The sequence below is a fragment of the Haliotis rubra genome, unplaced genomic scaffold, assembly GCF_003918875.1.
Source record: "Haliotis rubra isolate DU_JTF1 unplaced genomic scaffold, ASM391887v1 Scf98, whole genome shotgun sequence".
Classification (NCBI taxonomy): Eukaryota; Metazoa; Mollusca; class Gastropoda; order Lepetellida; family Haliotidae; genus Haliotis; species Haliotis rubra.
The window spans coordinates 381,549-407,182 of NW_025767723.1; the positions used below are offsets into that span (position 1 = coordinate 381,549).

Here is a 25,634-nt window from a genome sequence, read left to right on the forward strand (position 1 = left end):
TGGATTGTCTGGTCCAGACTCGATTATTTACAGACCGCCGCCATATAGCTAGAATATTGCTGAGTGCGGCGTAAAACTAAACTCACTCACTCACTTAACATGCAAAACTTCGGTGTCGTTTGCTAATTTGCTGTCATGGCTGGTCAGTGGACTCCATGATACAGCTCACAGCTCACGTGTTTATGCTGTTAGTGCTTGTACATGGTGTCTATCATTTTATGTTGTAAATCTTACATGACATAATATGATGTACCATGATATGATGTACCATAATATGATGTACCATAATATGACGCCTACTGTTAAACATTGCATAGCGATTGATTGCGTGATTGATTGATGTCCATAGCCGCACTTAGCAATATTCCAGCCATATGTCGTCGGTCTATGATTATTGAGTTGGACCAGACAATGCAGTGATCAACATCATGACCATCGTTCTAAGCAATTTGGATACGATGAGATGTGTCAACCAAGTCAGCGGGCCTGACCGCCCGAATCCGTTAGTTGCCTCTTACGACAAGCATGGGTTGCGGAAGACTTCACGGGTACATTTTTATCTTAAATGGTTAAATGATTTCAGGTTAGATCAACATGCCAAAATAGAAATAATTAGAATTCCCTTACTCTATATGTCAAAGTACTTTCAAGTATGTCGATTTGAAAACTGAAATAGATGTGTGGGTTGGGGGAAATCATCGTTATATAATAAAATATTATTAATATTGTCTTAAATTCACTGGGTTTTTATTGTAGTAAACGTTAACTACTTGAAATACATTTATCAGTTTGAAGCAGACATACATCTTTACCACAATATGTTGGGGTTTTTTTTAAATTGTGCACAAAAAATAGAATATGTAAAAGAGTTGCAATGGGGTTTTTTTTAATGATGTATATTCGTTTTGTATTAAGCAGTTATGAAATACTATTTGACTTTCTTCACTCAGTATTCAGAATTGTTAGACCGTTCAGTCTCAAACATTCTAAAACTTTCGTGCAACAGAAAATGATAATTTGTAATACTTTCCATTGAGGCTTTGTCCTAAAACATTTGTAAAATAAAGCCTAGCGGATCTAGAGTTGCCTAAAATAGCCATTTGCAATGCTTTCCGACAGCCTACCAACATCACAACCGTGTTCGGGAAATATTTTAACACGTTTAGTGATATCACTGCCATGCTTAACCACATGTTCCCTTCGACTGATGTCGGCCAACGCAATTTGAACTTATCTACCTCCCTGTGGGTTAGATTGTAAGAAATATTGACAAGAACAAATCCACACACAGAGAGACATGCACACACACACGCACGCACATACATAGATAACACCAAGAAGTGGCCTCAAACAGTGAATAATATAGAGAATGGCTAAAAGAACTCAACTATTTCTATTACCTATATGTAATTAAACAAGGAAAAATACACCAGTTTTGACAAGCAGTAAGCATGAATATCGTTTAAAGTGTGGCTGGTCTCACTTTGAAATGACAAAAACTTCATTTTACACAACATATCTGTACACTAAGTCTTTTCGTTTGTGTTTATATTTTCAGCAAGTGTTCGGCTCAGGCGCCAGCCATTCTTCACAATTGAAATGTCTCGTAAAGACAGTAAAGACACTAACCCAGAAACCACAGGCGATGATATTGCCATCATTGGTATTGGTTGTCGCTTCCCTGGTGCTTCCTGTCTGAGAGATTTCTGGAAGGTCCTGGTGAATGGAGAAAACCACGTGGTTGAAATCGATGATGAGCGGTGGAGTCAGGATATCTACTATGACAAAGACCCACGCACACCTGGCAAGACATATGCACCAAGAGCAGGTTTCATTAAGAAGTATGTTCAGATTTCATCACTGAACAAAACCGTGGAAATATGTATACCCAGTAAATTTGTGAAAGCATTTACGTCAATCTTTCCAAAAATAGATGTTCATGGAGATAAAGCATACATATCCAAGTAAAACGTAACGAAATATATTTCTCAAACAGTGATGCTTCGAAACATAAGTGCATTTTTCTTTGCAGTTATGCTCATTTCGATTTTAAAATGTTTGGGATCAATGAGCACGAAGCTGCCCTGATGGACCCCCAGCAGCGCCAGGTGTTGGAGTGCACGTACATGGCGCTGGAGGACGCCGGCATCACCAGACAACAAATAGCAGGACAGGAAGTGGGGGTCTACATAGGTTGCATGAACAATGACTTCACCCAGATGTCCAACAAACACCCATATCTTGTCGACAACTACTCCGTGACAGGCACAGCAGTCAGCGTTGTATCCAACAGAGTGTCCTACATCTTTGATCTCAGAGGACCATCTATGACCATAGACACTGCCTGTTCATCATCTGTTGTGGCCTTACATCAAGCCGGATTAGCTATGAAAGCAGGTACGAGTCTCTAGAGATTTGTCTGAACATGGTTAAAATGAAAAGCCAGAAACGTGACTCCAGAATACGTAAGTAATGCTTTAACGCGGATTTTCTTTATTTGTAAACAAAATCTATCCGTCTTATTGAAATGTGCTGTACAGCTTTTGCCTGGATAGAATGCATCACGTCATAATGTTTGATTGCCATCGATTGCTTTTCATTTTGCAAATGACCTAATTGAGTAGTGGCCACAAGATGTAACAAGGGTTAATATCGAATGTGTGTTCATGTTCACAGTTCAATCTTCCGCTGGTCTTTTACAGGTGACTGCTCTATGGCGATATGTGGAGGAGTGAATCTTCTTCTCAATGGAGGAGTTTTTGTACCTCTCAGCAAAGCTCAGATGTTATCTCCTACAGGACAATGCCATACGTTCTCTGCCAATGCAGATGGCTACACGAGAGGAGAAGGATGTGGTATAGTCATTATCAAGCCGCTCAAGCAGGTGAACCATTGAGAACAGTTTCTGTGACAAATTAAGGTGAAATATACAATGTGTATATTTAATTGACATGTACATATGCGTGTGGGAGTATCTTCCTAAGTGAATGTAAGATAATTTGAGAGTGTTGGAAACTACACTGAAACGTTGCTCCATCCTTATTTGCTTATCATTAGTTACTTGTCCGACTTCCAGACGTCTAAATATCATGCAAACATTCCTTTATTTGTATTTCCATATTAGTTCAGGTACTAAAATGTTCCTTATTTTCTTATTTTTCTTTTATTAAAATGCATACTTTCAGGCAATGAAAGATGGCGACAACATATGGGGAACGATAGCTACCGGTCTAAATCAAGATGGACATGTAGCCAAACCTCTCACAGCACCATCTGGCGAGCAACAAGCACAACTGATCCAGGATGTGTATTCCAAACATGCCATCGATACAACATCCATAGACTATATCGAAGCACATGGTAAATTATTTGAAATGTTCAGTCTATAAATTCCGAGTGTATGAAATTATTCCTCCTTTCTCCTCCAATGTAATCATAATATCCTATTTTTCTTTGAAAAGGTACCGGCACAAAAATCGGTGATCCAGTGGAAGTCAATGCTTTCGGGCATTTCTTCCTGAAGCAACAACAGTCAAAAAGACGATACATTGGTTCTGTGAAGACCAACATCGGCCATCTGGAATCAGCAGCAGGAGTGGCCGGACTCATCAAGGTCCTGCTGATGATGAAACACAGCACCATCGTGCCATCCCTACACTTTGACAAGCCAAATGAAGCAATAGACTTTGACAGGTTTCAGTTTGTAGTACCAACAGAACCAGTCCCATGGTTACCTGATCAAAAAGTAGCATGTCTTAATTCATTTGGGTTTGGGGGTGCTAATAGTCATGCCATAGTTAAAAATAGTTCAAACGGGCAAACTAAGAGCACATATTCTTGGACTAAACCTGTTGTCGTTTGCTTTTCTGGTTCTAATCACCAAACTCTTAAAAAGAGCATTGAACAGTTCCTCTCCATTGAAAAACGTGACTATGACGTTCATGCTTTGTCATATACATCATGTGTCAGAAGAGAGCATTTCCAGTGCAGACAGATGTTCGTTGTAAGTGACATGTTGAGTCTTGAGGATCAGCTAACAGACTTCATGAAGACAGACAGCAGAGAAGAACCAAAGAAGGGGCACTTGCGGCCACTTTTTGTTTTCTGTGGCATGGGCACTGCATGGAAAGGGATGGGTATAGATTTAATGGAACAAAACAAAGGGTTTCAGGAAACCATGGAAGCTATTGACACATCTCTGAAACGCTTTGTCGGATGGTCTCTCACCCAAAGACTGAGAGAAGATGATGTCTCAGATCCTGTCCTTGGTCCAATTGCTATCTTTGCTTGCCAGGTGGCTCTCGCTCACCTGTGGAAGTCCTGGGGTGTAATGCCCGCAGCTGTTGTAGGTCAGTCAGTGGGGGAGGTGGCTGCAGCACATGTTGCTGGGATTCTGTCATTAGATGAAGCTGTGAGGGTTATATACCACAGGACAAACATCCTCTCCAGAGCTACCGGGGGTAAGATGCTTTTGGTTAAGAATATGGACCCCCAAAAAGTGGAACATCACTGTGACATGTATGAGGGCAAAATCAGTGTGGGTCTTTACTACAGTCCAAATGCATGTACAGTGAGTGGCGATGCTTCTGCAGTTGATGAGCTTAAAGTTAAGCTATCAAATATCGATAGAGACATAAAACTTATAGACCTGCAAGTGACAACTGCCTTTCATAGTCATCACATGGATTCATGCAAAGAACAAATTGATGATGCTTTACAAAATCTGAAGACACAGCACCCAACAGTTCCATTCATTTCAACCATTGATTCAAACTATACAGTGGAGGATTTGAGAGCAACAACATACTGGTCTAAGAACGCCAGAGAACCAGTCAAATTCGGGGCTGGTATAAAGGCTGCCATAAAAGAAAATGCCCACAATGTCTTCATAGAGATCGGACCACGCCCAGTTCTGAAAGCACATATTGGAGATATCTTACAAGGCACTCATCAGACTGCAGAAATTGTGACATCAATGACAACAAATTCGAAATATGAAGATCTTTTGAAATCCCTGGGTGAACTTCATGCATGGAATTGCAACATATGTTGGGATCAACTGTGTGAAATGTGCGGACATACCACCCCTGAACCAACACACGCCTTCGAACACAAACATGTCATGGCAATCCCAAATGAAACAGAGGGAAGTGCTCACGGAGCATCTCTCTCTATGCATCATCTGTTTTTGACCCAAGCGGCGAGTGACACAAGACTGAAGATGCACATTGATCCCTCAATCTTTGCTTCAATCTATGAGCATAAAATCAAGGATGTTATCGTTATTCCAGGAGCAACCTACGCAGAGACTGGATTTGGAATCACCAACCTGCTGAAGCTTTCAGATCCCTACGCATCAACTGTGTCAGTTGTGTTTCAAAATCCATACATTTTGAAGAAGGCTTTCCCGGCTGATTTGTCTGTAGACGTTACACACAATGACAACTACACAAACTTCCAAGTGAAAGGAAATGGTATTACGTATGCACAAGGAAAAATAGATCACAGAAGAGAGCAACCCACAGAGGAGAGACTAGACATCGAGCGTATTTTGAAACGATGCACAGGAAAGGTGAATAGGGAAGATATGTATCAGAAGCTTGCAAAACTTGGATTCAGCTATGGTGATAACTTTGCCACACTTGACTATGCATATAGTGGGCATGATGAAGCACTAGTCAAAATGGAAATCCCTCAGATGCTTAGAAAAGAAATGGAATCAACTTTTCTTCATCCAGCTATTCTTGATGGCATGCTTCAATCAGCCGCAGCGACATCCCTTGGAATAGATAATGAGTTCTTTCCTGTTCAATTAAGAGATGTCCACTTGTATCAAGCTTTAGAGGCAGAAATGTTCACCTTCGTCCAAAGCATGGAATCAACTGACCGTTACCATTCATTTCAAATGAAGCTTCTTTCCAAGAATGGAAGGGTTCTTGTTGAGGTAGGACTGTTCAAGATCAAATTCATAGGTACCGAAACCTGTGACTTTATGGTACAAACCTGGACAAGAATGGACGAGGTTTCCATAGAAGATGATGTCCTGAACACAAAAATTGCGGTATTCACAGATTCCAAAGTGTGTGCAAATGATGACACTCACATCATTATCAGCATGGATAAACTAACAACTGATTGGATCAAGAATGAACTTGAATCAGTTTTAGAAGGAGTATCAAAAGTATGCTTCCTGTTGGCCACAATTGATGTTTCAACAGACAATGGAGATGCTATCCAAGAAGAACTGATTAAGCGCTTCCTTGCACTACGGTTGATCGTTCTCTATCTTACTAACAAACAAGCTGAGACACCCTTGATAATCATGTCAGAAGCAACAAAAGCAGAGGCTGCAACTGATGCAGCGTCTGCTACAGCGTGTCTGAATGAGGCAATGGCAGCAGCGACAAGATGTATCATAAGAGAACACAGAACACTGACAATTCAACTAGTGGAAGTCGTTGTGGGTGCAAGTGGGGAATTGATTACCAAAATTAAATACATTCTGTCAAGACTTCATGCAATTCCTCCAGCCAAATACCCAGAAATACGGCTTCAAGAAGATGGTGTTTACACATCATTACTGCAAGTCATTTCTGAGGAAGCACCAAAGTACAGAATCAGCAGTATTCTCGACTCAGCTGATGCCCTCCTGTGTTCAGCAAATGACAGCGAGGTTATTGAACAATCGTTTGTCCAGGATATTGATTCACAGCAATATTTTGAGAACAGATCCATTGATGTCACTGTTGATTCAGCTGTACTACACAGACCATGCTTATACAGCATCACAGCTAATAACCAAAACTTCAGAGACATTCACATGCACCCTATCTTGTGTTTTGAGTTTGTTGGCAGGGTTGCATCTGGGAATGGTTCTGTGCAACCTCAACTTGTGGCTTTCTTCCCATTGCTGATTAAACCAACTGTTAAGATCCCCAAGAGCTGCATCATGAATATATCAAAGTTTCAGTGTTACCGGCCTGGTCTCATGATCAAGCTCTACTGTCTGTGGAATCTGAGCCGTCAAGTGAAAATGGAACGTGTAGCAATCCTGTTCTCTCCGGAAACTGAAGCTGCTTCCAAGGTTCTTTCTCACATGCTACAATGTAATGGAACCAAATCCACAGCACTCATCACACCAGAAGACCTGGCTGTAGATGAAAATTGCTCGCACGGGTCCTTAATCGCAACAGTGACGATATCTCCTGACATTCTCACAACACTTGTTTCAAAATGGTCTAGACTAAACAATGTAATCACACTGGAAACAATCAGCAATGACCGGACACTCCAATCCCTCCGTTTGAGTAAATCTCGTCCAAGAGTGTACAGCGTGCGTCCATTTGACATATTTGCTCCTTCTGCAATTCTTGAAAATGTGCAAAAGCTCTATGCTTGGATTGAGAAACATCAGAAGAAAATCCCAGAACTGTTCATGTCCCTCACAAGGGAAACCTGTCCAAAAATCGAAAATACACCCATCAGCATAACAGAGGCCATGCAGACAACATGCCTACATCTTTCTGAAGATGGACTGGACATGAAGGTAATGAAAACACAAGTCAATACTCTTTTCCACAGATGTGGTTCCTATATTGTTGTTGGTGGACTTACTGGACTTGGGTGGGAGTGCGTCTCATTCCTAGCTAATGGAGGAGCAGGATGTATAGTTATTCTCTCCAGACGGGAGTCTCCAAGTGATGAAAAACAAGAGGAGATACAATTGCTGGAACAGACTTTCGGTTGTGTGGTAACATTCATTCAAGCAGATGTATGTAATTTCAAGGCTTTGGAATCTGCTTTGGAAACACTCAAAGCCAAATTTTCTGGATATCCACTACGTGGCATTTTCTATGGTCCAGCAGTTATTGATGATAGTCCACTCATAGGCATGACAGAAGAGAAAATACGTAAAGTGGTCTCTCCAAAAGTAACTGGGGTGTGGAATATACATGTCCTCACTGCCCACTTAAGCTTGGACTACTTTGTCATGCATTCATCTGTCGTATCTGCACTTGGAAATGCTGGTCAATCCAATTACGGTGCAGGAAATGGCTTCATGGATGGACTAGCACATTTGCGGAGACGGTTTGAACAGAATGGTCAGACTATCAACTGGGGTGCACTGCATACAGGCATTTTAGAGCACAGTACAAAGTATGTACGGGATCGTTTGAGAGAGAAAGGGTTCATTTTGATTGAGAAGCAAGACATTAGCAACTGTCTAGAGCAGACGCTAATGCTGAACAAAGTGCAGATGTTTATAGTGAACGTTGACCGAAAGGAGATGGCTAAGCAGCTAACTCGAGACAAGGAGAAGGTTTTACTACTCCGATTGCATGACTACTTGGAGCATTTTTTAAATGAACAGAAAGACAGTTTTTGTGAACATTTGGATGTGAAAGAATTACGTTCATTAGATACAGAGGACAGGGTGAATTTCTTACAAAGCTATCTGAGGACACTTGTGTGCCAAAAGGCTTTGCTTGAAGAAAGTTCTTTTGAAGATGAGATTCCATTGGCACAACAAGGACTAGATTCAATGTACGCCATGGAGGTTGCTGGACAAATTCATGATGATACACAAGTAGAGATTACTGCAAGTGACATTCTTGTTAATTCAGTGTCTGCCTTAACAAGTATGATAAATGAACGTCTTTTCAGTGACAATGGTATACAGGAGCGCAGAGAAGAGTATGAACATGTTATCAGTCAAACTGATATCCAGGACTCTATTGAAAGGATTGTCCTAGAAGAGGAACAGCAAAGTCAGAACAAGTCTGGATTCATTTATACCCACGTAGTGCATCTCCCAGATGTTGCTGACGCTTCCTATGTGGAGAGATTTGCTACCGAATGTGTCTCTAAACACTCTATAGCAAGAAGGACCTTTGCGTTTTATGACGGTGATATCAAAAGAGAAGAAACCAGATCTAATGCCAGCTTTCAAACCGTCAATGAAACAAATGCCACTGAAATAGTGAGCAAAGCCCATGATTATTTGGATTTGGGAACGACAGGACCGATAAAGTTCATTTTTCTGTCTGACAGATCGGAGATGGTTCTTCTTTTTCACCGAGTTGCATTTGACCACAATGGGATGAAGCTACTTGTAGAAGAATTTAAAAGGTATGGAGACGCTTTTATGCACGGAAAATCACCGGAAGATGTCCATGCAAACCCTGAAAGAAATATTGCCGAGGAGATTCAACGTGTATTGGCACCACAATACGAAAACCTCAAGGCATTCTGGGAGAAAACATTGCCTGAGATACCATATGCCACACTTTCCATAAGCCCCAATACACACAGAGGAGGATATTGCAGCGGCATAGTCATTGGGACAAGAATGGACGATGCAATAAATGCTAGTTTGCGCCGATTCACCACATCACGGAACTCAACACCATTTGATTTCATGATCAGTGTGTATCAACTAATGGTGGCCTTTATTGCGAGTACCAATTCCCCATCAATCCTAGTCCCCGTAGACTTGCGTCAGTATGTATCCTCAATGGTCGGATGTGTTGGAAGATGTACAAACTACATCCCAGTCATAGCAAACACTCCCGATCTGGGGTCAACCACAGTGGAAATGTTCCTCAGTGAGAACCAGAAAAGACTTGAAGTGTACAAAAAACACGGCCTCTATCTCTATAAAAACCTGAAAGATTTGCTGTCCGAGGACAGTTCCAAACATATGCACACAAATCAGTTCATCTACGAATATCAAACACTGAAGGAGGATTTCAATGATAAGGAAGGGGAAAGTAACCTGACATTTGCCCCTGATGCAGAAACCTATGTATTTGTATACAACAAAGAGGACAATTCCAAATATTTAGAGCTGCATTTGAGGTCTGACATGTTTCCTATTCCCCGAGGTAGAGCAATCATGCAAAAATTCCTGCGCCTTGTATCTTATGCAGCAAATCATCCTGAATGGACGCTTCAATATCTGAAACAGAAAGTGGAGAAACCTAACGCGTCCAGAGTGTGCTCCCTGCAATAAAAGACATATACGTCTGCTATTCTCATCCCTTGACTTGTCCTGAAATCCCTTATTGTAACATCACAATTTGCTAGTGATTCACAAACTCCATATAGTCAGAATCAAACAAGCCACTCTGTCTGTGGCAGGGATTGCGTGTGACTATGGGAAGGGGTTTGTCGTGTATATCTGAAATGACATGACAACATGCATAAACGCATCACCTCTTAAATGCGTCACCAGCATTCTTGCTATTCATTTAATTGACTATGTTGATCAGTTCATGTATCATCAACTCGTATCTATAACGTGTGCATCTGTACATGTGTACACGAGCGTTCGTTCGTGCGTGTGTGAGTGTATAAATGCGCATTTGTATCTGTCTATTATATCGTCCTAATGTGGGCTTATAGGCAACGTATTCACTATGTTAGCCTGAGAGAACTTCAATTCATCTCAGTATCTGTGTGATGCCGTCCTACAGCAGACGATTCGATGGAACCATCCCTGAGTAGGTTCTTTAATCTCTCCGAGAGGCATCTCAACGCGAGAGAATAATCAGCTTGGATTATAAGTAGAATCAGATTGTATTGCACGCAAAAGGTTAAACCTACCTGAATACGTCACCGAAATAAGTGATGTCAACAGCCATGGAAAAGGTAGTTGACCCTTCCTAGAGTAGGTAGTGTCATGTCTCTGTGTAAAACCTTGAGTAGGCACTTCCATCATTGTAGGAAACCACCCTAATGTGAACAAGGCCATTTCTCTGTGTAGAACTGACCCTATCATCTTCAGTAAATCATCCTAGAATAGACACCTCCATCATTGTAGGAAACCACCCTAATATAAACAAAGCCATCTCTCTGTGTAGAACTGACCCTATCATCTTCAGTAAAACCATCTTAGAGTTTGATACCTCCATCATTGTAAGAAACAACCCTAATGTAAGCAACGCCATTTCTCTGTGTAGAACTGACCCTATCATCTTCAGTAAAACCATCTTAGAGTTTGATACCTCCATCATTGTAGGAAACCACCCTAATATAAGCAAAGCCATCTCACTGTGTAGAACTGACCCTATCATCTTCAGTAAAACCATCTTAGAGTTTGATACCTCCATCATTGTAAGAAACCATCCGAATGTAAGCAACGCCATTTCTCTGTGTAGAACTGACCCTATCATCTTCAGTAAAACCATCTTAGAGTTTGATACCTCCATCATTGTAGGAAACCACCCTAATGTAAACAAAGCCATCTCTCTGTGTAGAGCTGACCCTATCATCTTCAGTAAAACCATCTTAGAGTTTGATACCTCCATCATTGTAGGAAACCACCCTAATATAAATAAAGCCATCTCTCTGTGTAGAACTGCCCTGATCACCCTCAGTAAATCATCCTAGAATAAACACCTCCATCATTGTAGGAAACCGTAATCAAGATTATATATTTATATATCCACAGGGACCCTTCCTAAATTATATATCATGATAGTGTATGTGTTATTTTTATCATATTGACACTCAACGCGAAATGTTTATAACTGATAAATATTGATCATTTCTCAAACCTGAAGCATAATTCACCTTTTCATCGACAGGGATAGAGAACACCATGAAATCATCATAAATGTACATATATGTTAATTAATATAAGCAGATATGAATGCCAAAATCTGTTCCTTCGTTTTGAACAATTCCCACACGACACCGATATGTGTGTCTGCAGCGCGACAATTATTTTAATCACATATCAAGTAGGTATCTGTAATTTAATGTTCCTGATGTTTCAAAAATGTTTATTTTCGTCTATTCGATTTATGAGTCAGGGTTCTGACTTTGATAAAATCATACATTGGCACAATATAAACACTTACAGGGTGATAGTCAGTGCACAATATTTGCCTTTGGTTTTCAAACTGAATAGTAACTCCTACCATAAACATTTGCATTTGTATGATTATCCTAAAATCAGTTACATATATTTTTGCATGATTTACAGATCACACATATCAGTATGAATATTATAAGTAACCTGCATTGTGAGGTTAATTGGGGATATTGTGTTTCAAACTATATTTAAAAGATGGATGTTATGCACATAAGGATTACAGTCGTCTGAAACAACAACTATGCACAGTTGGTTACGTCCCTTTTCATAGACGCCAGAAACATACGATTGTGGAATCCCGATCCGTCCCGATATGAAACTAGACTTGTGAACAACATACCCAAGTCTTGGGGTTTCACCAACTTCTCAGACCTGCATCACGTGAGCCTTTCCCTACATGAAGCTGACGAGACATTCCATAACTGGAGTATTACTGAGAACAAGGTGAAACCCAACTCATTCACTCACGGTATGGCAGTAAAGAGTAAAGGGTCTGTTTCTGTGTTTGCTGAAAGGCTCAGTGGTTAAATTGTTATATCTGTGCCCCGTTTCACAAAACTCTCGTAGGCCTAAGATCTCGTAACTTTTCTCGTAGCATTCGTACCTCCTGTGTTACAGTATAGCAGGTACCAATGCTACGAGAAATGTTACGAGATCTTAGGCCTACGACAGCTTTGTGAAACGGGGCTCAGGATTGTCAACCAATATTTCCTGTTTGTGGAATACATATTCAATAAATTATGTTATGTCTACTTTGTGGTTCTTATTCATTCAATTGTTAATATCCATTTTGTCATTACCTGACCCGAGAAGATCCGGGTTAGAATTGATCTTCAGTAACCCATGCCTGTCGTAAAGGGCGACTAACGGGATCGAGTGGTCAGGCTCACTGACTTGGTTGACATATGCATATGTCATCGTATCCCTTGGTTGACACATGTAATTGCGTAGATCGATGCTCATGATGCTGATCGCTTCATTGTCTGGTCCAGACTCGATTATTTACAGACTGCCACCATATAGCTGGAATATTGCTGAGTGCGGCGTAAAACTAATCTCACTCACTCACATTTGTCATTACCTATTCAACATTAAGTGATCACGCAAAAACATATTTTGAATATTTGTAGTGGACAAGAATTGTCTGATTTACCTGAATTTGTTATACAACAATGATACATCTAGTTTAAATGTGACCAAGGAAATATATATGCAATAGTAATAAGCGACATTATGGTAACTGAAACTCTATCAAATGTGGTGTTAGTTTGGAATTTTTCAAGTTGTCTTTTCTCGCTGATAAAGCATGCAGATTTAAAACATGTACCGATACCATGCGGGCTTTATTTCCGAGAACATGCAGCAGATGTATCTCCTAGAAAATGTCGAATGCATCCCCGACATAACATGCATGATTCATGTCTGATAACTGGACACATGAAATATTATATGTATTTTACTTCCACTTTGTTAAATCAAATTTTGCAAACACTAATTCGAGAAAATTTCCATTAAAGAAATCCAGGTTCTCTCTACAGTAAACAAGCGACTGTTCACGTATTTGTTAGGGCACAAAGCCAAAAACAATAGTTCGATATTTCAAAATTATATAAAAATCGAGACAACACATATTTGTGTCTGTTGATTTCATTGTCATTGTCACGAATACATAAAGAAACACAAATAAACATGGCGCCGAGAGAAAGAGATACAATTTCAGTTTTGAAATACATGCTTGTCGAAAGAGTCGACTAACGGGGCCTGGTTGTCAGGCTCGCTGACTTGGTTGACATATGTCATCGTGTCCCAATTGCGTAGATCGATGCTCATGCTGTTGATCACTGGATTGTCTGGTCCAGACTCGATTATTCACAGACCGCAACCATATAGCTGAAATATTGCTGTGTGCGGCGTAAAAGTAAACTCACTCACTCACTTCATGGCCGCGGAAACTGAGTGGTATATATCGGTGACCTTTTGTGCTGGTGATTAGATGCCTCATTCGGAGACTGTGGGTTCGGTTCCAAGATGAAACTCAACCCTAAATGTACAAGAAACTGTTCTTCACTGAGTAATTGAAATCACAAATGTAACATACGCTACATTCTTCCATTTGTTCTCAAACTCAAAATGTCCAATATTGTTGTTCAGAACACAAGGATGTCACAATGTACTAAACATGTCCTAAGGGAAATGTCATGCTAGATCATTTAATGTATTATGCTGCTTAGGACGACCCAGCTTTTTTCTTACCTGTGCCTTTGGTATATGCTCGGAGTGGAAAGAAAGAATGGCGTCAAAGCCATATAAGCCGTATAATCAATATTGTTCTCTGTGCTTCTTTCGCTTTGATTGAAACGCGAAAAGGAGAGGTGAGGTGAGGTGAAATTGGGTTTAGCGTCGTGCTTGAGAATATTTCGCTCATATGACGACGTGCATGCGTGTGTATGTGTATGTGCGGCTGCTTGTACTAGCCCAGACTTAAGCTGGTGTTATAGTGCTAGCCCACTGAGATACCATGCCGCAGTGAAGCATGAATACCCCACTCAGACACATTATACTGACTCCGAGCCGACCAGTCCTTGTTGTACCCATTAATGCCGAGCGCCAGACAGGGACCAACAAGTACCATATTTTAACGTCTTTTGGTATGACGCGGTCGGGGATAGAACCCGCGACCTTCCGCTCTCCTGGCGGACGCTCTAACCACTACACCACGGAGGCGGTCCGAAAAGGAGAGACCTGAAGGAGACCTATTGGACATTTCCCTGAGAACGGAGTGTAGATTCTAGCACAACCATATAGTCCAAGAGCCCGGGGGGTGATTTTTGTACCGAGAGAGGCCAAAAGGTTTAAACATGTATTCTGATTAGATGCTTGATTGGCATTTTAGAAGATGATATTTGATGAACATAGAGATTTTTTCTGGGTTACTCGAGAATAACATGTATTCTGATGTAAAATTGCCTCACGAATCCAAAAATTTTTAGTCTTGCAAATCAAAGCTGTGGCTTTAGCCCACTAGGGGGCGTTGAAGCGATGACTCAGCATTTTTTCAGGTAAACTGCTGCATCCTTTAAATGCCATTTCCCAACTACAAATACTCAGTATTTCACCCAAACTGGTTGCAATGTAAAGAAGAAAGATAAATGTGTAATTTCACAAAATAAAATGTTTAACAGTGTGGTATGTAGAGTAATGACATATTGTTTTTCTTCGTAGATTTACAATTTTTTGTCATTTTACCACCTGAAGTTCAGTGTAATGAAACTAAAGTATAATATAATACAGTATTTAAGGCTTTTAATTATGTAAAATGTGTAAGGAATTCAAATATATCAACAAAATGCATATGTCACTCAGGGTTAGTGTTTTATCTAAGATAAAGAGAGTAAGGGTAATTCTATAAAATCACTCAAGGGGAGATAACTCTGTAAAATGTGGTTTTCAGAAAGAGATATAACTTGCTTTTTAGTCTATATACATGTAGTTGGACATATATTTAAAGAGTAATTAATCACCAACATTTCTTCATGTTACAAAACAGGTCATCAGGCCAGTAAAACATGCATGCATGCACGCACACACGTGCGCGCACACACACATGTAATAGTTTTAAAATTATTAAGCTAATTCTGACAACTCACATTGAGATTTTGCTATTTCTGTCAAAATGCAAGGGCTACCTCATCACGGATCATACTCATCGTCAGTAGCAGAGTCACTGTCATCTTCTCCAGCCTCAACCTCGTCTGATTCTTCAGGGTCTGGAAATGTGCTACTCATTTGTTTTGTGACACATGTAGGTACCTGTGGTCCTTCGTACCATACAAGTTGAAAAGTTCCATCCTCCAACTTCCATCCATTTCCTTCTGGTTTGAACTTCAATGGATCACCGAGATGAACATTCTTCCACATACTTGAAACATAATTGGTTCTTTTGATTTTTTTGAACTAACGATACTTGACAAGGAGGAAATACAACAGCATCTGTTCCTTTGATTTTGTCTAAAGGACCATGGCCTGGTGCTGGAGCATATCTTTGTTTGAACAAACTATAGCGCACATTATCGACACTGGACAGGCTTGGTTTTGTATACAACGCACATACAAATTGTTCTCATCCTGAAGCAACATGTGAAGGTACCTCCTGTGTTTCATAGACATGTAAAGGCAGCCTGAAATGCAACAGAGGATTCCAGAAGTTGAAGTGGGCGCACTTTCCCCTTTCGAACGAAAGCTAAAGTATAGTCACATCCAGTAAATGCATGAAATGAAAGCAAGGAGTCAGACACTCCTTTCCCAATGACCTTGGAAATTGCATTAATGTTTATGTATCTCCTTGAATTGTTGCTGCTGTGACCTGTGTCCATCCAGATGTGAGCTCCATCAAGTCTTTGGATGTGATGAATCAAAAGTACAAGGATATCAGTGTCTGAGGCTCGCACTGATATGTGTGCTTTCTTCAAATCTTGGCAGATATTGTAGATATGAAAAATGATTCTTGTGTCTGCCTCTTCATGTGTACATCGAAGATGTGGAACAACAGTCCTCACCACAATTCCCTGGTTAGCGGTAAACACATAACATGTATCTTCAAGAGAAAAGTAGAGTGTTGTGGTGCCTAAAATGTGACTATATGTGTCACTTCTCCATTCATCAGCCAAAAATCTCAAGAAGGATGACTTGAAACACGCAGAGTTCAATGCATTTGTGAAGTTGGAAGGCCTGTTCTATATTTTGGATGGATCAGGTGGACCCCATATACTGACAGAGACTGATGTTCTTGCATGTGGATCCTTGAATGGTTTCTGAGGAGGTAAACACTACAATCGATGTAAACGATTGCATCCAATACTCTCTGTTGCATTTTGGAAACTTCACTTCAAGAAATTCTTGTCTGAACACTCTGTTCCTGAAAATGTCATTACAAAAATGAAGAGACTTTATGGATATGCATTGGAAAGGACCCTGATCGAGGTTTTGGAATCAGAGGAGATTACTGCATTTCTCAGAGCCTACGACCACTTCATGAATGAGACACGATCTGGAACTCATGGCAAAACAGCTCAATACTGGATGATGTACATCGATCTGGTCAATCTGTACCTAATGTTCAGCAGAGCTTGTAGAACCAGTGATCTTGCACTGTTCACTTACTGCTTGGGGAAATTGTGTCCACTGTACTTTGCAGTTAACCGTCACAGTTATGCAAGATGGATGACAAAATATCATCTCAATCTTCTGAACATTGACAATACACACGCTGGTGCAAGACAAATCCTGGAACAGGGTGTACTTTCAGTCAAAAGAACAACCAAGCCTTTTGCAAGAGTACCAGTGGATATGGCCCTGAACAGACTGAATGCAGATGCTCCATCCACACAGACAGGCATCTCATCCTTCACTCAGTCACTATCCGCCAGACGACGATGGATGATAACACGTGCAATGAGGAGTGCAGTGGTAAGAGAGCTTCTACAGATTGTAGATCTAATAGACAAGGAAGATGTCACAAAGGAATGCAAACCAGCACGGATCAAATGGGACCATGAAGATGTTGAAAGTCTTGCTACTGCAATTGAAAGTTGCCTGAACCCTTTCACAATGGCTCATCCAAACACACATCTGTACTGTATAACAACGGGAAAACCTCTAGCAGAACATGTTGCTGATGATCTTGTAAACTGCATTCATACAGGTGAAAGATGGTACAATGAATTTTCAGATGGCTGTTTTTCTGACCAGGCCAGATTTGAAAATCCAATCCCAAGAAGAAAGATTCAGAATTTCACTGCTGGAGCTTTTAAGGCCAACAATCAGACCAAAGACAAGAAACTTAAAGAACATCAGTGTTCTCGTGATTTGTTTGGTCGACTTTTATACCTTGCCTCTTCTAGTGAAATTGATCCCGCTGAAGTATTCAGGTTCCCTCTTACACCTCTTCCACTTTCACTTGGTCAAATGGATGGTTCAATGAACAAGACTGACAAGTCAAAACTGATGAGATGTTTGGAAGAAAGGGTAACAGGCATTCAGTTCCCAGATAACATAGATGTGTGTGTCATTGATGGAATGTTCCTCATCCAGTCTCTTACAAACCTTCCTTCAAGATATGAAGAAATTGCCAAGTTCATCCTACAGATCCTCTGCAAATATGGAACCCAAGTAGAATTTGTATGTGACACTTATGCAAGTCCATCAATAAAGGACATTGAGCGAAGAAAACGTGGAGCTTCTGCAGAAGGCACGGTAGTCAGTGATCCAGGTCAGAACAGGCCTTCCAACTTCACAAATGCATTGAACTCTGCGTGTTTCAAGTCATCCTTCTTGAGATTTTTGGCTGATGAATGGAGAAGTGACACATATAGTCACATTTTAGGCACCACAACACTCTACTTTTCTCTTAAAGATACATGTTATGTGTTTACCGCTAACCAGGGAATTGTGGTGAGGACTGTTGTTCCACATCTTCGATGTACACATGAAGAGGCAGACACAAGAATTATTTTTCATATCTACAATATCTGCCAAGATTTGAAGAAAGCACACATATCAGTGCGAGCCTCAGACACTGATATCCTTGTACTTTTGATTCATCACATCCAAAGACTTGATGGAGCTCACATCTGGATGGACACAGGTCACAACAGCAACAATTCAAGGAGATACATAAACATAAATGCAATTTCCAAGGTCATTGGGAAAGGAGTGTCCGACTCCTTGCTTTCATTTCATGCATTTACTGGATGTGACTATACTTTAGCTTTCGTTCGAAAGGGGAAAGTGCACCCACTTCAACTTCTGGAATCCTCTGTTGCATTTCAGGCTGCCTTTACATGTCTAGGAAACACAGGAGGTACCTTCACATGTTGCTTCAGGATGTGAACAATTTGTATGTGCGTTGTATACAAAACCAAGCCTGTCCAGTGTCGATAATGTGCGCTATAGTTTGTTCAAACAAAGATACGCTCCAGCACCAGGCCGTGGTCCTTTAGACAAAATCAAAGGAACAGATGCTGCTGTATTTCCTCCTTGTCAAGTATCGTTAGTTCAAAAAATCAAAAGAACCAATTATGTTTCAAGTATGTGGAAGAATGCTCATCTCTGTGTCGTCATATGAGCGAAATATTCTCAAGCACGACGATAAACCCAATTTCACCTCACCTCACCTCATCTCTGTGATCCATTGAAGTTCAAACCAGAAGGAAATGGATGGAAGTTGGAGGATGGAACTTTTCAACTTGTATGGTACGAAGGACCACAGGTACCTACATGTGTCACAAAACAAATGAGTAGCACATTTCCAGACCCTGAAGAATCAGATGAGGGTGAGGCTGGAGAAGATGACAGTGACTCTGCTACTGACGATGAGTATGATCCGTGATGAGGTAGCCCTTGCATTTTGACAGAAATACCAAAATCTCAATGTGAGTTGTCAGAATTAGCTTAATAATTTTAAAACTATTACATGTGTGTGTGCGCACGTGTGTGCGTGCATGCATGCATGTTTTACTGGCCTGATGACCTGTTTTGTAACATGAAGAAATGTTGGTGATTAATTACTCTTTAAATATATGTCCAACTACATGTATATAGACTAAAAAGCAAGTTATATCTCTTTCTGAAAACCACATTTTACAGAGTTATCTCCCCTTGAGTGATTTTATAGAATTACCCTTACTCTCTTTATCTTAGATAAAACACTAACCCTGAGTGACATATGCATTTTGTTGATATATTTGAATTCCTTACACATTTTACATAATTAAAAGCCTTAAATACTGTATTATATTATACTTTAGTTTCATTACACTGAACTTCAGGTGGTAAAATGACAAAAAAATTGTAAATCTACGAAGAAAAACAATATGTCATTACTCTACATACCACACTGTTAAACATTTTATTTTGTGAAATTACACATTTATCTTTCTTCTTTACATTGCAACCAGTTTGGGTGAAATACTGAGTATTTGTAGTTGGGAAATGGCATTTAAAAGGATGCAGCAGTTTACCTGAAAAAAATGCTGAGTCATCGCTTCAACGCCCCCTAGTGGGCTAAAGCCACAGCTTTGATTTGTAAGACTGAAATTTTTGGATTCGTGAGGCAATTTTACATCAGAATACATGTTCAAACCTTTTGGCCTCTCTCGGTACAAAAATCACCCCCGGGCTCTTGGACTATTGTACGAAATTCATAGCTGGTCATTTTCCATCTATACATGTCTTTTATCTTTAACGGTTAGGTCTACAGAAGTCTATTTATATCATGACTACCCGAAAATGGGAAAACTGGTGGCCATTTTTCAAAATGGCCGCCATATAGAGTACATCAATAAAATAAGTATGAGATCATCCCATGATCTAACATATTTTTATCATTTCTTATCAAATTCAATACGAGAAGCCTCTCAGACTGGCCATTTTTCATATTTGAGGGGAAAAGTGGGGGGGAAATGGAATTTTCCCAAAAATGTTATTTGAACTCAATTTTAAATCCTCATAAATTATGTATCTAGAATATTGTGAGAACAAATGAAAGTTCATTTAAGGAATATATCATTAGATTTACTTACATGTATAATGTATAAGCTTGGTTGACTATAGATCACCTATGAAAACTTATCAAAATCAACGCAAACATATTTCATTTCAATGTCAAAGTAGCTATCTCATTAATCTATGGAAGGTTACTCAATCCTGTGTAATTGTATCTAGGTTGACTGAATCAGAAATGCGCAGTGCACTTAAGAGCTGCTTTTAAACCAGTTTGGACCAGTTTGAACATTTTATACACATGCACTTCAGCAATTCCTGGCAGGCCTTTCATGCCAACAGAAGACTGGTCCAAACAGGTCCAAGCTCTCCCCTAGAGTTATTGCCAACCCTATGCAGAGGGCTTGGTAACTCCTGTGATTTCATCAGGGATTGCTCTGAAACATAACTCCCGTGATTTACAGCTCTCTTTATATGTTGGATCAAAGCTGATTCTGTTGGGGGAATATTGTCCAAAGTTCTCCCCTTCGTGGTGAACAAATGCTTTCTTGCTTCATTCACTTTCACGAGGTTGCTTGCTCTGTCATACAGCAGTACATCAAATCTCTCAAGCTGATGAATCAGCATTAGTGATTAGTGATTTCAAGTGGTGGACAGGTGAGGGAAGTAGAGGTGCCTGTAAGTTCAGGAAAAATTGTCACAGAATGTGAAGCTGTGAAACATTGGAAGGGATCTACTTTTCTCAGGACCCAGACAAATTTCAATATAGCGAAGAGTTTTCCGGTACCAAACCCCACCCATACTTCTTCAAGATCGAGAATGCCTGTTGCAGCTATGGTCAACACAACCACATCAGTGTCAACAGTATGGCTGTAAAACATCTTCCATCCTTTATGTGAAGCATCAGCGAAGCAACTTTTTATCTCTTCATAGTTACAGGGAGCCAATTCCAAAAGGTCTTTTGGTTGATTGGGCACCACATATTCGCCAATTGGGCTGATGACTTGTTTGATTCTATCAAGGTTATGTTCTGTACAAGGAAAGCAAAAAGTTATTTCTTGCTGGCATCGCACCTCGGGAATTCTTGCCATTTCTGAGGAACTGGCTTCCACTCGTCGTCTTTTTCCACTTCCGCTTTTTGTTCTTACACTGGATTTTTACGCTGTCCGTTTTGTATTCGTCCCAGACAATATCCACTCTCTGATTAGTGTCCAGAAGATACTGCAAGTACTTCAAGAACACATTATCAGCATATTCATCAACTGCTATTTGAGCTGCTGGTTTTAGCATGTTTATTACTGCAGATCCATCAAGGATTGATACGTCAACATCTGGTTTTGAGTCAGTTGGTGGTGAAATTTTCTTCATGCAATTGAGAAGAACTGATTTTGCGCATGGACGTAGAGAACCTTGATGAGATATAGTTGGTGAGCAAGACTGATTTTCATGTCTGACAAACCCATCCAAGTTTCCATCCCTTGACTCGTCTGTTTATATCTTGTCTTCATGGAAGAAGTTCTACATCTGTATTGTTGACACAGATGTGGTTGTGTTGGCCATAGCTGCATCAAGCGTTCTCAGTGTTTCACAGCTTCTCAGGCCATGACAGTATGTCATCCTTTGGTGGAATTGAAAAGAAGGCCTCGCGGAATACATGGAATGCTTTTCCTGAACTTACAGGCACCTTTATTTCCCTCGCTTGTCCACCACCTGAAATCCTAATGCACAGATTCATCAGCTTGAGAGTTTTGTTGTACTGCTGTATGACAGTGCAAGCAACCTCATGAAAGTGAAAATATAAAAAATCTGTGAGGCCTCTCGATCTTTATTCAGTTGGAATGGTATAAGCTACAATCATGCCAAGTTTCATGCTTGTAACACAAAGTGCACAATTCAGTGAAAAAATTGCACTTATCCGCTGGGCTATAAGGGAAATGTCATGCTAAATCATTTAATGTATTATGCTGCTTAGGACGACCCAGCTTTTGTCTTACCTGTGCCTTTGGTATATGCTCGGAGTGGAAAGAAAGAATGGCGTCAAAGCCATATAAGCCGTATAATCAATATTGTTCTCTGTGCTTCTTTCGCTTTGATTGAAACGCGAAAAGAAGAGACCTGAAGGAGACCTATTGGACATTTCCCTGAAAACGGAGTGTAGATTCTAGCACAACCATACAGTACACAGAAAAACATAACAATAACATGATTATGAACATTATCAAGACAGAAGTGAGAAGCGCGACGGGTGTGTACAAACATGATGAAGCCGTTGTGGTAATTACTACCTTACCAGCAACTAGTGATGGTAGCAGATCTTCAGCAGGTCAGCACTCAATTCCTAATTGTTTCCTCCCGTGAAGATCCGGGTTAGAATTGATCTTCAGTAACCCATGCTTGGTGTAAAAGGCGACTAACGGGATCGGGTGGTCAGGCTCGCTGACTCGGTTGATATATGTCATCGTATCCCAATTGCCTAGATCGATACTCGTGCTGTTGATCACTGGATTGTTTGGTCCAGACTCGATTATTTACAAACCATCGCCATATAGCTGGAATATTGCTGAGTGCGGCGTAGACTGAACTCATTCACTCACTAACCCTAATTGTTACACGATCTCATACAGAAATAACTATGAGAAATTGTAGAGTGCTCTCTAGTCTACTGTGTGCTGGTTTGGACATCATGAACACCGCTGTCCATTGTGATAAAGTACTTGCATACAGGACATAGATCTGTTCCTGAACATGTACAACATTATGTGTTTGCAGATAGTGCTTTCAAACACAGTGCTTGGTCAACAAACACAAATACACGCGTAGATGTGTTTTAATAAGAGAAGGTAAGCGTAAATATGTCTAAACTTCTGTAATAGTTGCATTTCGGAGAAGACGTAGGTTGTGTAAATTGGAAAATGACAATAGTATACTTTATATAAAGTTACGATTGCTCAAACGAACATAAATCTCGTGTCTCCGTCTGAATGTTTTTCTGTTTGTACCTTTCTTGGAAGAGCATTTTCATAAAACAAATGTGTAGTTCTTGACGTTGCTGAAGCGTTTGGACGGGTAATAATAGCCCTGAACGCTGATTGCTTGGAAATTCCATGGCCTAAATTCTCATGTCACATTGAACTTCCTTGATGCAATGATTGGACGAACGCCGAGACCAGGAAGATTTGACATACCTGCGTGTTTAAAAGAATTGTTCTCTCAGATTTCATATTGCTTACCCCCTTGAAGATTTGAAATGGTCTCCTGCACCCTTTGCATGTTGTAAGATTTCAGTAACGAGATAGGATGGTCAGGCTCAATAGCGTGGTTGATTCATGTCATAGTAACAAAATGTATGTCATATGTCAACATATCACATTTGCATGCTGACTTAACATACATATATTCTGCCGGTTATGAATGACATGTATGAAGTAAAACTGCCATGGTAGAAATGAGTGAGTGAGTTAAGATTGTAAGTCACATCGGCATTAAGTCATTTCAGCCATGTCGTGACTAAAAACAAGTTATAATTTCACAATAAATAAAGTTAAGGTATATTATAAAAAACTTGTCAGCGAAGGACAGTAAAAACAACTAGAATATCACAGATATATATGTAAAAGACGTAATTAAATCTAAAAGGTTGTAACTAGAGAGTACAGCACAATATAAAACAGGCTATTGGATATTGAATATTTTCTTGAGTGGAAACTAAAGACAGTTTATTTCTGTTTTGTCAAATACAAGCAGGACAGAATACAGAACACTGAGCTCATAACACTTGTCTCTTGTAATTGTCTTACACAGAACACAAATATGCCTTGACTTGGTGAGTGTGGTTGATTGATACTTGGCTGATGGTCAGTTGTCCTTTCTCTAGTAATCTCTAACTATAAAAGATGTGACTAAGATTAACTGTTAATGGGTATTTGGGGACTGGTGGCTATGGTATTAACTTGCTATCCAGGTCATGGCTGCTTAATACGGGCAAATGTCGGTTATGCAGTATCGCAATACGTATCCTATCGTGACCTCAATATTGAGATTCGTATCGTATCAAGGCACCTGTATCGTGACATCTCCACTAATTATGTGGAGTAAGAAGCTGCTTTTCACAGACAAACAAACATAACGGAAAACACCGGGATCAGCCAGGCTCGTGTGTGTGGAAACAGACTCCGCCAGCCTTAATAGCTTGTTACCCGCAATGGACTCCGTCAACTAACTACTGGCAATGAAATTCTCAATTGTTCACTTTGGATAAAAAACGTTCTGTTCTTCATACTTGGCTAAATGACATGTGTTGGTTGAACCGCTCACGCTGATAATCAGTGGATTAACAAGGTGTAGGTCTAACCAATAACTGAGTCGAAATGTTCACAGTATCGTGAATTGTCACTTGCCAGTGATGTCCAATATAATATTGTGACGATTTTATAATAAGTATTTGTTTCAAATCATGTTCCGAAATGTACAGTTGCTGTTGAATTATATCAACTGTGTATTAAAAAATCACTTTGGTATTAGAAAAAGGGCCGTAGTCCTAACAGAAAATTAGCATGTCAGTTTAGCGTAAAATATCAGTACAGACGCTTTCGTGTGACTGGATGTTACAGAGCTGTCAACCCCTAAAGATGGTTTGGAGTGAGACTGAAATAAATAAGTCGGGGTTATGTCGAGGGCGACGCCCTGGTCGGGGGTCTCTGAGAGGCGAAGCCCCCGGCCCCCGAAAATGAAGTTTAGTGATTTTCAGGAGCATTTGGAGCCTTCTGGTGGCATTATTTTGACACTAAAAGATGCATGCTAATAAATAATAATAAGCCGAATCATTCGCATAAACATCGTTTTAGTACTTCGTTCATTCAGGCGTTCTTTCAATGTTCCCGCTGTGATGTTGCTGGAATATTGCTAAAAGCGGCGTAAAACCAAACTCAGTCAGTCTTTCAATGTTCAACTTTACGCAAAAACGAACGAAAATGCGTATTAATTTTGAAATTATTTTCGTGTGACTGGATGTTATGGTTCTTGACTTGAATGTCAGATTGTCTAATGTTTAACAAGTGTACCGCTGTGCCTCGTCAGACAACAAATACAGGCCTGTCTCCAGTCGCGGTTGTTGCGCTAGAGAAGTAAAGACTCGCCCTTTCCGCCAGCACTTGGTCTTATAACTAATGCTCCGAGGTCCATTTACATACAACTTGGTCGTTACTTTCTTTGTTATGTCGAGTGGCGTCTGTTTCGGCAGATCGTCCACGATGTAATG

The 25,634-nt window shown here is 40.2% G+C and overlaps 1 protein-coding gene across 1 annotated transcript; it reads left to right on the forward strand.

The window, feature by feature from the left end:
- The first annotated feature begins 1,586 nt into the window (after nucleotides 1–1,586).
- Nucleotides 1,587–16,693, forward strand: LOC124265482 (mycocerosic acid synthase-like polyketide synthase). Its single transcript, XM_046700279.1, has 6 exons — nucleotides 1,587–1,841; nucleotides 2,033–2,397; nucleotides 2,703–2,884; nucleotides 3,186–3,360; nucleotides 3,462–9,884; nucleotides 16,542–16,693. The coding sequence occupies exons 1-6, from the start codon at nucleotides 1,600–1,602 to the stop codon at nucleotides 16,691–16,693; spliced, it is 7,539 nt and encodes a 2,512-aa protein (XP_046556235.1). The 5' UTR covers nucleotides 1,587–1,599.
- The last annotated feature ends 8,941 nt before the right edge of the window (nucleotides 16,694–25,634 follow it).